The 13,044-nt window shown below is 45.0% G+C and overlaps 1 protein-coding gene across 1 annotated transcript in view; it reads right to left on the bottom strand.

Moving 5' to 3' along the window:
* LOC125455628 (rho GTPase-activating protein 11A-like) overlaps positions 1–2,865 on the bottom strand; it is a 47,422-nt gene extending 44,557 nt beyond the window's left edge. The window contains exon 1 of the mRNA XM_048537859.1: positions 2,538–2,865. Coding sequence (XP_048393816.1) covers positions 2,538–2,651 — 114 coding nt within the window. The 5' untranslated portion in view covers positions 2,652–2,865. The remainder of the gene's footprint in view (positions 1–2,537) is intronic.
* Between the last annotated feature and the right edge of the window lie 10,179 nt (positions 2,866–13,044).

Below are 13,044 nucleotides of genomic sequence, written 5' to 3'. Positions count from 1 at the left end.
GCAGATTCTTTTTGGACTTAAATATTTAAGGAAACATCCGCTTGGCTTCGCACTACTGAATGCTGGGCGAGGATTAGGAAGAACCCACCTACAAAGTTTATTTAAGCGGATTTCTTAAATTAGCTGATTGCCCATTTCTTCTGGCTTCTGCTTTAAGTTTAGAAGTGTTTAGTACTACAGCAGATTGTACATGCTAAGGTCTGCAGGGAGTTGTACGACAGCTGCTGAAGGATGCTAGTCTGGACATCTGCGCAAATCAATTGCTTGGACGATCCATTTGGAAATAACGGCATGCCAATGAAATGAACAGTAGACCACACAATGCAGGATAATCTGCTGGAAGGTACAGGAAAGGGCAGCTGTAGGAAGAAAATGCTTTAATTAAGAGACCATATAAACACAGCATTACAAGGTGTAGAGCTGGATGAACACAGTAGGCCAAGCAGCAAAGAACAGGAAGGCTGACGTTTCAGGCCCAGACCCTTCTTCAGAAATGGGGGAGGGGAAGGGGGTTCTGAAATAAATAGGGAGGGGGGGGCAGGCTGATAGAAGATGGATAGAGGAGAAGATAGGTGGAGAGGAGTTAGACAGGTCAAAAAGGTAGCGACGGAGCCAGTAGAGGCGAGTGTAGGTGGGGAGGGGATAGGTCAGTCCAAGGAGGACGGACAGGTCAAGGGGACGGGATGAGGTTAGTCGGTAGGAAATGGGGGTGGGGCTTCAGGTGGGAGGAGGGGATAGTTGGGAGGAAGGGACAAGCTGGGCTGGTTTTGGGATGTGGTAGGGGGAGGGGAGATTTTGAAGCTTGTGAAGTCCACATTTATACCATTGGGCTGCAGGGTTCCCAAGCGGAATAGGAGTTGCTGTTCCTGCAACCTTCGGGTGGCATCGTTATGGCACTGCAGGAGACCCAGGATGGACATGTCATCTGAGGAACGGGAGGGGGAATGAAACGTAGACTTCACAAGCTTCAAAATTTGAGGTTGCATTCACTGACCTTGATCACAAGTTAAGTCGCTGAACTTTTTTTCAGTACTGCACTCAGGTCCTCAGAACATAGCTTCGGTACTGACCCTCCAGGCTATCTTCCCAAATGCCTTCTGAGCATGTCTAATTGACCTCTTGAAGACAGGGGACACTTCTCCTGTTTTCAATTTCTCTGGCTTCCAAGAATCCTCTCCCATGCTGAGTTTTTCTTCAATGTTTTTCAGACCAAACTATTTTCCTGAAGAACTGCCAGAACCCGTGCCAGCCACAGACTAATTTTAAATGATGCTAATCATGGCAGTTGCCACCTGATGCATCGACCTACATAAAATCAACAGCAGTGGCCATTGCTGGAAGGTGAAATCACTAATCTGAAAACAACATGAAGCTGATACACAACCCATGTTGCACTTGCACATCACTTATTTACGTCACTTGTGCTGCAAACAACAGGTAAAGTTTGAATGAACATCAAATTCTGTATCTGTTTTTGGGGTGACTGAATTTAATCCAATGAAAGTATGATGTACTGTATTCTGTCAATTAAATTTTTCAATGTGTGTAGATCAACTATTTGGAGTAGAAAGTATTTCCTAGAGTAATAAGTGGAGGCAAGAACAGAAAATTGCAGTACTCAGATAACATAAAAAGCACAAAAAGTCCTACAAAATATCACGGATCAAGTAAAATCTAGAACCTCACAACGTGTATTCAGTATGAACCAAAAGACAAATATAGTGGTAGTCATAGGAAACTAGACTGAAGGCAGAAATGGATGGTGTCACACTGCAATTAGTAGAAACGTTTGTCCAACTAGACCTAAACGATTGGAAATTGTGGTAACACAATACCAAGTCAGAAATTTCTAGAGAATATGGGATACGTTAACTAGAAAACACAAGCTTACGATGTGTTAAAAAAAACTAGTCTGTACAATTTCCTGTCTGCCGCAGAAACCTTGACAACGAATAAAGATGTGTAAAAGAGGCTTTTGAAATGTGGAATGCTAAGATGTATGCTTAAAATTCCATGCGCAGATCCTATCAGTTTCAAGCACCTCCTCTAATGTGACATGCACAAACAAAAACTGATGCATGCTCAGTATTTCAGTCATTTGATTAGAGCTAAAAACTACAGAAATATCTTCTGGAGGACAAAGTACAGGGCAGCAGAAAGAAGAGCAAACAGAGGCAGTAGCTGAAAGACAGAAGTCGATCGCAGGGCAGGATGCGGAAGAAAGCAGAAGATACATGAGTGCGTCAAATAACAGCAAGCAGATATGGGAGGAGTAGCTACTAGCAGGAGGAAGAGGAACAGTTTGTTGATATCCCTTCTCTCCGATTTAAACATTATATTCCAGTCTGACGTCCGCCCTCTACAGTACCCACAGCACCCCCCCACCCCCCAACCAAAGCGCCCCACTCTGTTCAACTCAGACCCATTTAAACTGGACACTCCATTCCGAATCCATAGTAAACATTGTGTTTGAAGGTGAATTCTGCCCCTGGAAATGCAAACACTGGGCGTTATCGTGCTATACCCTAATTTCTCACCCGGCCTCGTTCCCGGTTGTTGCCGTTGATCCTGTTCCAGTTTTTCACTTTGATCCCGTAAGTTCGAAGTTGCTGCACGGCAGCCAGTCTCAGCACATTCCTGTCGGCCTTCATGTCGGTGCCAGAGACCACCAAGCAAAGGCCCCGTCGCTCCGATCAACACGTCCCACACGGATCCACTCACTTCTTTATCCTCCGCGCTCGAACCGCTGTTTTTACTTCTCTCACGCCCACCCCCCTACTTAGAGAACCTCTGTTTCACCCACCCCTGCTCGGCCCTGGGCCCTGACTCCTCTGCACACATTGGATCTGTCTCTCTCCACTCAAACGGTGGCGCTCCTGAAACACGCGCGCTTCTGATTGGCCAAAGCTATTTCAAATCCAAGATGCGCGCGCAGTCTAACGGTCAGCGGCAAATGGTATGACTTAAGTATAGATCGAGTGTAAACAATAATCCGAGTAAAAACTATAATATAAGTGCTAATAGAGGATGATGTAGACCAAGTCTAAAATCGTAATCCGAGTATAAACAGAGGATACTGTAGGCCCGGTATAAACTGTAGTCAGAGGTAATGGGAACTGCAGATGCTGGAGAATCTGAGATAACAGTGTCGAGCTGGATGAACACAGCAGGCCGAGCAGCATTTTAGGTCTACAAAAGCTGACGTTTCGGGCCGGCCTAGACCCTTCACTGTGATCAGAGGATTCTGTAGGCCCATGTAAACTGTAATTGAAGGATGCTGTAGGCCCAGTGTAAACTGTATTCCGAGAGTGATTCCTCTCTGATGAAGGGTCTAGGCCCGAAACGTCAGCTTTTGTGCTCCTGAGATGCTGCTTGGCCTGCTGTGTTCATCCAGCCTCACATTTTATTATCTTGGAATTCTCCAGCATCTGCAGTTCCCATTATTTCTGAGAGTGAATTGAGGATACTGTAGAGCGAGTGTGAACTGTTACCCAAGTGTGAATAGAGGATAATGTAGTCCCAGTGTAAACTGTAATCAGAGTGTGAACAGAGGATACTGCAGACCCAGTGAAAACTAATCCAGGTGTGAACGGAGTATAGTGTAGATTGAATGTGAACTGTAGACCAAGTGTGAACAGAGGAGACTGTAGGCCAAGTGTGAACTGTAATCCAAGTGTGAACAGACGATACTGTAGACTGAGTGTGAACAGACAATACCGTAGGCCCAGTGTAAACTGTGATCTGAGTTTGAACAGAGGATACTATAGGCGAGGATACTATAGGCATAGTGTAAACTGAAATCATCTGGAACTTGCTAACTATAACTTCTACATTCACGTCAAAATCATTAATGTACATCGCAAACAGCAAGGGTCCCAGCACCAATCCTTCTGGTATATCACTGGGCACAGGCTTTCAATTACAAAAACACTGTCCATTATCATCCTTTGCCTCCTATTTGAAAGTCAGTTTTCGATTCAGTCGGCCAACCTACTTTGGATCCCATGGGCTCTCACCTTTTGGACCAATCTTCCACAGGGGACCTTGTCAAAGGCCTGACTGAAGTGTATGTAAACTACATCAGTTGCACTATCTTTGGCATATTTAGTCTCTTGAATCTTCTGCTACCAATATTCTGGAAGTTACAACTGACCAGATGCTCAACTGAAACAGCCATACAAATATTGTGACTATGAGAACAAGTCAGAGGCTAAGAATTCTGCAGCATGTAACTCACAATTAGTTTCCCAAGAATATGTTGTTCTCAAGATACACATCAGATGTGCGTTAGAATTCTTTCATTTGTTTGGATGAGACTCCAATAAGTAAGAAACTCATAACTATCCAGTTAAAAACAGTCTATTGATCAAGTCCCAATCTACATTCATCCTTTCTCCCACTGATATGTAATGATAGAAGCATGTGCCTCATAGAAGTTGTACTAAGTTATATAAGTTGTACTAGCAGCTCACCATGCATCCTTCAACAGGCCCTTCCAAACCTGCAACTGATGACCTTTTCCCCAAAGCATAAGGTCATCAGTTGCTTGGGAACACCATCTTAATGATACCCTCTAATCCATGTAGTGGCCATATTTTCAACTACTTGCTGTTGTTCCTTCAATGTACCTGGATCAAAATCTTGGAACTCCTTTCCTAAGAGAATGTAAGTGTACTTGCACCAGGTGAACTGCTGAGGTTCAAGGGCTTGGTTTGTTTGGGTTGGGCAACAATTCTGGCTTTTCCAATGATGGACACCGACATAAGATAAATGAAAGAACAGAAACAAACCAGTGCTGCTTAATTAAGAAAATAATAGAATGACAATTTTGAATCAGTGCCCAAAATAAAAGTCTTCTTTTCTTAAAAAAATTATTAAATGTTACTCGAAGGAAAATTCTATCATAGAATAAAATCTTTTTCATATGAAGCTTTAAATAGGCTAAAATACAGTGAATTCAACTTTAACTTCCTTTAGCTGAAGAGCATAGCTTGGTATCCCAAGAAGACTTGAAAACATAACTATAGGAAAATAATTTAGGACATCACATAAAATTCTGTACCGTTTGAGGTGCTGATTCAATTATGAGATGTTAAACAAGAGACAAATCTGCCTTCTCATCTCATATCATTGAACCTGAGCAAGGGATAAAGCTTGATTTCCTGGCTTACATTTATAAATCATCTGGAAAATCAAAATAGATCATCTGATTGTTATCACAGTGTTGTTTATGGGATCTTGCTGTGCAGGAACTGGTTACTGTGTCTCCATGCACTACAACTGCTACTCTAAGTTAAAGGCGTGTTGTAGAGTCACAGTGTCTTATAACATGGAAACAGACCCTTCGGTCCAACCAGTCCATGCCAAACATAATCCCAAACTAAACTAGCCCCATCTGCTGGCTCTTGACCCATGGCCTTCAAAACCTTTACTATTCATATATCCATTCAAATGTCTTTTAAATGTTATAATTGTACCTGCATCCCCCACTTAATCAGTTACTTCATTCCACATGCGAACCACTCTCTGAGTAAAAAATTTGTATCTTATGTCTTTCTTAAATCTTTCTCTCTCACCTTAAAAATGTTCCCCCTATTCTTGAAATTCCCCATCTTAGGGAAAAGACAACTACCATCAACTCTAAGATAATAAAGTGTGAAGCTGGATGAACACAGCAGGCCAAGCAGCATCTCAGGAGCACAAAAGCTGACATTTCGGGCCTAGACCCTTCTCTGATGAAGGGTCTAGGCCCGAAACGTCAGCTTTTGTGCTCCTGAGATGCTGCTTGGCCTGCTGTGTTCATCCAGCTTCACACTTTATTATCTTGGATTCTCCAGCATCTGCAGTTCCCATTATCTCTGATACCATCAACTCTATATATGTCTCCAATTATTTTTTAAACTTCTTTCAGGTCACCTCGCAAACTCCTATGCTTTAGTGAAAAAAAATGGCTGTGAAAAATTTTAGAGGTATCCCAGAGCTGTGAAAGGTGCAACTTTGTTTCTTCTTCCTTTAATATGTGGAGATAAAGCAAGATATAAAATTGTTTCCGAGCGCTGTTACTTTCAAAAAGAGGAAATCTATTTTATTAGCCGGAGTGTCTGATCAAAAACTGATTATTTCAAGTTCGGCGCATGCTTTCAGATGAACAGATAATGGCCCAGATATTCCGATGGCCCAACAGAGTAGTGGAGCTGGAATTGCACATCAGGACAACATAGAATCCCCAGATTCCATGGGAACCACTCACGCAGTTCAGATTGCCAATTTTCCCAAATCTTATGCTGTCAGTAAAAATCCTTGGACCAGTTATAGGATTAAATATTTAATCCAACTCCTGGATAACTATTGAACTGAAAACACAATACCCACGGATCCTGACTCAACTACACACCCCCAATATCTGATATTCCTCGACCTGACAATGATCTGACCCAGTCATCCCTCCAGAACCTGAGCCAATCCTTCCAGGGTCAACACTCCTCATCTCTGACTTGTCCTAATCCCACTGGACCCAACACCAACCCTTCAACCTGACACCCCTGAATCACTGGCCTGACCAAACCAAATTCAACATTGTACTCGCCAACCTGACAATTTTAGACCTGACTGCCCTCACCAGCTTTAGGTCCAAAACAGCATTATTTAAGCAAAAAAAAATGATAACACTGCAGATGCTGGAAATCTGAAACAAAAACAGAAATTGCTGGAAAATCCAAGCAGGTCTGGCAGCAACTGTGGAGAGAAAACAGAGTTACCATTTCAGATCCAGTTTTGAAGAAAGGTCATAGGACCCAATATGTAAACTCTGTTTTCTCTCTACGGATGCTGCCAGATCTCCTGAGATTTTCCTGCAATTTCTGTTTTTTTACTCTCTAAATGATGTGGCCACAGAGCTGTTTGGAGAATCTGAGATAACAAGGTGTACAACTGGATGAACGCAGCAGGCCAAGCAGCATAAGAGGAGCAAGAAGGCTGACGTTTCGGGCCTAGACCCTTCTTCAGAAAGGGGTCTAGGCCTGAAATGTCAGCCTTCCTGCTCCTCTTATGCTGCTTGGCCCGCTGTGTTCATCCAGCTCTACACCTCGTTATCTCAGATTCTCTAGCACCTGAAGTTCCTACTATCTGTTTGGAGAATCTGTCCACTCTGCAGGCACAGCAATTGCCATGTGGGTGAATTGACTTTCAGTTCCAAAAGCTGCCAAACCCTGACCTCACAGATCCATGCAGCAGCAGTAACAATTAGAAAAAATGTAGGTCTCAAGCCAATGCATGCGCTAGACCTGACAGCTTCCTAGACATATCCATTTCTGAAGCTGACATCATACTCCAACCCCACCCCACAGCTCTCCCATGCCCAACTGACCTAGCCAGGCACACACCTGATACCTTCCCAACCTGACCAAATACTGCCCCTTCCCCAAGATGAACACGACATCCCCAACTCTGTTTGACCTGAACCCACGCTGATCCAAACCCCCATCATACTCCAAGCACTTATTCACTTACCTGGTGCCACTTTACCCATCAGACACCCTAACCACTGCACCCTTCTGCCATCCTACCCAGCTGGCTGCCATACACCCTAACCATTTACTTTACATACTTAACCTTTCACAGGAGCTGTCAAAGTGTATGTAATACTGGACGTCTAAATCACAGAACATGGCACCTGACTGATAGTCAGGTTTGAAGATTGATGAAGCAGAACAGCAGACATTGTCGGCATAGACTTCAGCAAGACATTCAACAAGGTTTCACTTGGTAGATTGCTGAGCAAGGTTACATCACATGAAATCCAGGGGGACCTAACCAATTGGATACAAAATTGTCTTGAAGGTAGGAAACAGAGGTTGGAGGTGAAGGGTTGCTTTATGGACTGATGGTTTGCTGCAAGGATTGATGCTGGTCCACAGTTTTTCGTTATTAATATGATATCTGGATGTGATTATAGGAGGTATGTTTAATAAGTTTGCAGAAGACACCAAAATTGATGGTATGGTGGACAGTAAAGAAGGCTATCTTAGATTATGATGACACATTGATCAGATGAGCCAATGAGCTGAGGATTGGCAGATGGAGTTAAATTTAGATAAATGTGAGATGTTGCACTTTGGTAAAGCAAATCAGGACAGATATATGCGGCTAATGGTAGGGCCCTTGGGATTGTTGCCAAACAAAGAGACCTTTGGGTCTAGGCGCATAGTTCCTTGATAGTGGAGTCGCAGATAGACATGAGGTGAAGAGGCATTTGTACACTTGCCTTCATTGATCAGTGTGTTGAGTTAATGAGTTGGGATGTCACCTCAGTAGAGGACTTTGGTGAGGTCTCTTCTAGAATACAGCATTCAATTCTGATCTCCTTGCAATACATAAGATGTTGTTAAACTTGAAAGGGTTCAGAAAAGATTTACAGGAATGTTGCCAGGGTTGGAAGGTTAGAGTTATAGGGAGAGGCTGAATAGGCTGGGACCTTTTACCCTGGAGCATCAGAATCTGAGGCATGACACTATAGAGGTTTAGAAAATCATGTGGGGGTGTGGATAGAGTGAATAGCCAAGGTGTTTTTCCCAGGGTAAGGGAGTCCAAAACTAGAAGGCATACGTTTAAGGTGAGAGGAGAAAGATTAAAAGGGACCTAAGGAACAGCGTTTTACTGCAGATGGTAGTGCGCGTATTGAACGAGCTGCCAGAGGAGGTGGTGGAGGTGAGTACAATTACATCATTTAAAAGGCATCTGGATGGTTCCATGAATAGGAAGTGTTTAGAGTGATATGGGCTATATGCTGGCAGATGAAACAAGATCAGTTTCGGACTTTTGATCGGCATGGACAAGTTGCGCTGAAGGATCTATTTTCATGCTGTACTTGTGCTGATTCTATGACTGTAGACTGCTGTAATTTCTATGATTATCTTCATCTTTGCTTGGATGCCTGGACAGGAGAACCCTTTTCAGGAGCCTCCAATGCAGGTCATCTAAATGCAAGTAAGTAATTTTTAATCTGATCAGGGAAAATAGGATTGTCACCCTGTTCAGATTATTTGGGTAAGTGTACACAAAACTACTTACAAAGGAGCACCATACCTGGTAAAATTCCATTTTATTTTGCATCAGAATTTGGGCAAATGTCATAATTGTAATCTGAATAGATTTCTAAGAGCCTGTTTGCACCTTATTCTATTTAAAACTGGAAATCTGGCCCAAATCTTTTGAGAGCAGCAATCACTCAATTATTGTTCGCACTCCTAGTTTTTTTTAAACCAGCCTGCATGTCTGGGCGCAATCTCTAATGTCAGAGGTCTCAGAGATACTCACCTTCCCTTTAATCCAAACTGAAACCTCATAAGACAGATGGGAGAAATCAAATATAAGCCCTTTTCTTTGCACTAACTCCACATCTGACAAGTTAATTAATTCACCAACATACTGATGAGCGGTCGAGAGTTTAACAACTTTTCAGTGAATTAGTGTGAGTCAGGTAGGTGGGTCAGTTGATGGGGATGAACTCAGTGGGTAAGGAGGCAGAGTGGCAGGGGGGCGAGGTGGGTAGGGTTTCAGGATACACAGGATGACAAAATTGAGTTGGGGGTAGTCAGATCTGGTTAAAGAAGTATTGTAAAGGGTTCGGGGAGTCAGGTTACATCCAGTGAGTGGGGAACGCGGGGATAGGGGTGTGTAGTATTGGGTGAGGACAGCGGGGGTCATGGAGAAATCGGATCAGAGCTGGAGATATGGGATTTGGGAGTGGACATTAGGCCATTTCTGGGGAGCGAGTTGACTCATGTTGGGTGAGGTCTAAAGCAAGTAGGGAGGCAGGGGTAATGGAGAGAGATTAACAAAGTGTGGAACTGGATGAACACAGCAGGCCAAGCAGCATCTTAGGAGCACAAAAGCTGACATTTTGGGCCTAGACCTATCAGAAAAGGGGAATGGGGAGAGACGGGGAGGCGGATCAAAGCTGGATAGAGGAGAAGATAGGTGGAGAGGGGACAGACAAGTTAAAGGGGTGGGGATGGTGCCTGTTGAGGTGAGTATAGGTGGGGAGGTAGGGAGGGGATAGTTCAGTCTGAGGAGGATGGACAGGTCAAGGGGGTGGGATGAGGTTAGGAGGTAGGGAATGGAGCTGCAGCTTGAGGTGGGAGGAGGGGATAGGTGGGAGGAAGAACAGGTTAGGGAGGCGGGGACAAACTGGGCTGGTTTTGAGTTGTGGGGAGAGGGGAAGGGAGATTTTGAAGCTTGTGAAATCCACACTGATACAATTGGGCTGCAGGGTTCCCGAACGGAATATGAGTTGCTGTTCCTGCAACCTTCGGGTGACGTCATTGTGGCACTGCAGGAGGCCTAGGATGGACATGTCTCTAAGGAATGTGAGGTGGAGTTGAAATGGTTCGTGACTGGGAGGTGCAGTTGTTTGTTGCGAACTGAGCGTAGGTGTTCTGCAAAGCGGTCCCCAAGCCTTCGCTTGGTTTCCCCAGTGTAGAGGTAGCCACACCGGGTACAGCAAATGCAATATACCACATTGACAGATGTGCAGGTGAACATCTGCTTAATATGGAAAGTCATCTTGGGGCCTGGGATGTGGGTGAGGGAGGAGGTGTAGGCGCAAGTGTAGCACTTCCTGCGGTTGCAGGGGAAAGTGCCAGGTGTGGTGGGGTTGGATGTGGAGCAGACAAGGGAGTCCCAGAGAGAGTGGTCTTTCTGGAAGGCAGACAAGGGTGGGGATGGAAAAATGTCTTTGGTGGTTGCGTCAGATTGTAGATGGCAGAAGTGTCGGAGGATGATGCGTTGTATCCGGAGGTTGGTGGGGTGGTATGTGAGGACGAGGGGAATTCTCTTGTGGCGGTTATTGCAGGGACAGGGTGTGAGGGATGAGTTACGGGAAATGCAGGAGACATGGTCAAGGGCGTTCTCGACCACTGCGGTGGGGAAGTTGCTGTCCTTGCAGAACGTGGACATCTGGGATGTATGGGAATGGAATGCCTCATTCTGGGAGCAGATGCGGCAGAGGCAAAGGAATTGGGAATAGGGGATGGAACTTTTGCAGGAAGGTGAGTGGGAGGAGGTGTATTCCAGGTAGCTGAGGGAGTCGGTGGTCTTGAAATGGATATCGGATGCTAGGTGGTTGCCTGAGATGGAGACAGAGAGGTCCAGGAAGGTGAGGGTTGTGTTGGAGATTGTCCGGGTGAACTTGAGGTTGGGGTGGAAGGTGTTGGTGAAGTGGATGAACTGTTCGAGCTCCTCTTGGGAGCATAAGCAATGCCGATACAGTATAGGGCCAGTATAGGTACGGAAGGGGGACTGTTGCACATAACCTACAAAGAGGCAGGCAGAGCTTGGGCCCATGTGGGTACCCATGACCACCCCCTTTGTCTTTCGGAAGTGGGAGGAATCGACAGAGAGGTTGTTGAGTGTAAGGACGAGTTCGGAGAGGCGGATGAGGGTGTTGGTAGAGGGGGATTGGTCGGGCCTGTGGGACAGAAAGACGCGGAGGGCCTTTAGACCATCTGCATGGGGAATGCAGGTGTTTAGGGACTGGATGTCCATGGTGAAAGCGAGGCGTTGGTGACTGGGGAATTGGAAGTTCTGGAGGAGGTGGAGGGCATGGGTGGTGTCACGGATGTAGGTAGGGAGTTCCTGGACCAAGGCGGAGAAAATGAAGTCCAGATAGGTGGGGCAGGAGCAGGCGGAAACAATGGGTCGACCAGGGCAGGCGAGTATGTGGATTTTGGGAAGGAGATAGAAGCGGGCGGTGCGGGCTTGGGGAACAATGATGTTGGAGGCTGTGGGAGGGAGGTCACCTGAGGTGATGAGGTTGTTGATGGTTTGGTGCTCAAGGGTGGGGTCATGATCTGGGGGGGCGGTAGGAGGAGGTGTCGGAGAGTTAGTGTCTGGCCGCAGCAATGTAAAGGTCAGTACGTCACACTACGACTGCCTCTCCCTTGTTGCGGGTTTGATGGTGAGGTTGGGATTGGAGTGGAGGGCTGCACATTCTGCATGGGAGAGGCTGGAGTGGGTGAGAGGGGTGGAGAGGTTGAGGCAGTTGATGTCTCGAAGGCAGTTGGAGATGAAGAGGGTGAGGGAGGGTAGGAGGCCTGGGGATGGTGTCCAGGAGGAAGACTTGTGTTGGAGCCGGGTAAAGGGGTCAGTGGAGGGAGGGTAGCCTCCCAGTTAGAGAAGTAAGTGTGGAGGCGGAGGCAGCGGAAGGGGTGTTCGGGTTCAGTCCATAACAGGTGGATATCAGACATCTGTCCCGTGGTGAAGGAGGTTGGGAGGCTGTGGTAGGTGTCTCTGAGAATCATTTGGAATGTTAGACTAGTGATTGAGAAGGCCTATTTTATAGTTAGATACAAGTAAGAGCAGATTTTATTTGCTCTAACCTTTCCTGGCTAATTATTCAGGTAAATAATTCAGAATTATCTAAGCTACCTGACTCGAAATCAGAACTGAGGAAATTTGACTGTGTAATTGTCCATTGGAAATTTCCACTTCATGGGCAATTATTTACATTGTCAGGCCATTGTAATTCTGACAAGGATCTTTCAGAATATGGCTGTTCTCCAGCTGGAAGGTCTGAGAAATTTGAAACTTTGGAAGATCTGGGCCAATTTTTAAATCCAAAATTGTTGAGAAGAAATCTTATTTCTCTACTGTCTCCATTTCAAATACAGTAATCAGTATATTTATTTGCTGATAATGGTAAATTCCCAGTCTGCCATCCAGTTTCCAAATTTCAGCAATTAGAAAGACATTATGGAGGTGAACACAGATGTAATTTTGTCTGTGGTCAAATGAAGGTTCAGTCATTACTTTAATCCTCTTTTCCAGTTTCCTCACAGCAAAACTGTCCTTCAACACCAGTAATTTACCCACAGAGTTGAGATGACCCATTGAACAGAAAGGAAATGGTTTAACCTATGCCATTTTGAATTCAAAACCAAAATCACTGCAACCTCAGTCATAAAGTTCAGTCTGAAGGTGGTGCTCGTGTATATATTTACTCAAAAACTCAGATCCATGGTATTGTTGATTTATTTTTTCTCTGAA

The sequence above is a fragment of the Stegostoma tigrinum genome, chromosome 10 (genome assembly GCF_030684315.1).
Source record: "Stegostoma tigrinum isolate sSteTig4 chromosome 10, sSteTig4.hap1, whole genome shotgun sequence".
Lineage (NCBI taxonomy): Eukaryota > Metazoa > Chordata > Chondrichthyes > Orectolobiformes > Stegostomatidae > Stegostoma > Stegostoma tigrinum.
The sequence above is the reverse complement of the archived record's forward strand: the minus strand, read 5'-3'. Positions and strand labels throughout refer to the sequence as shown.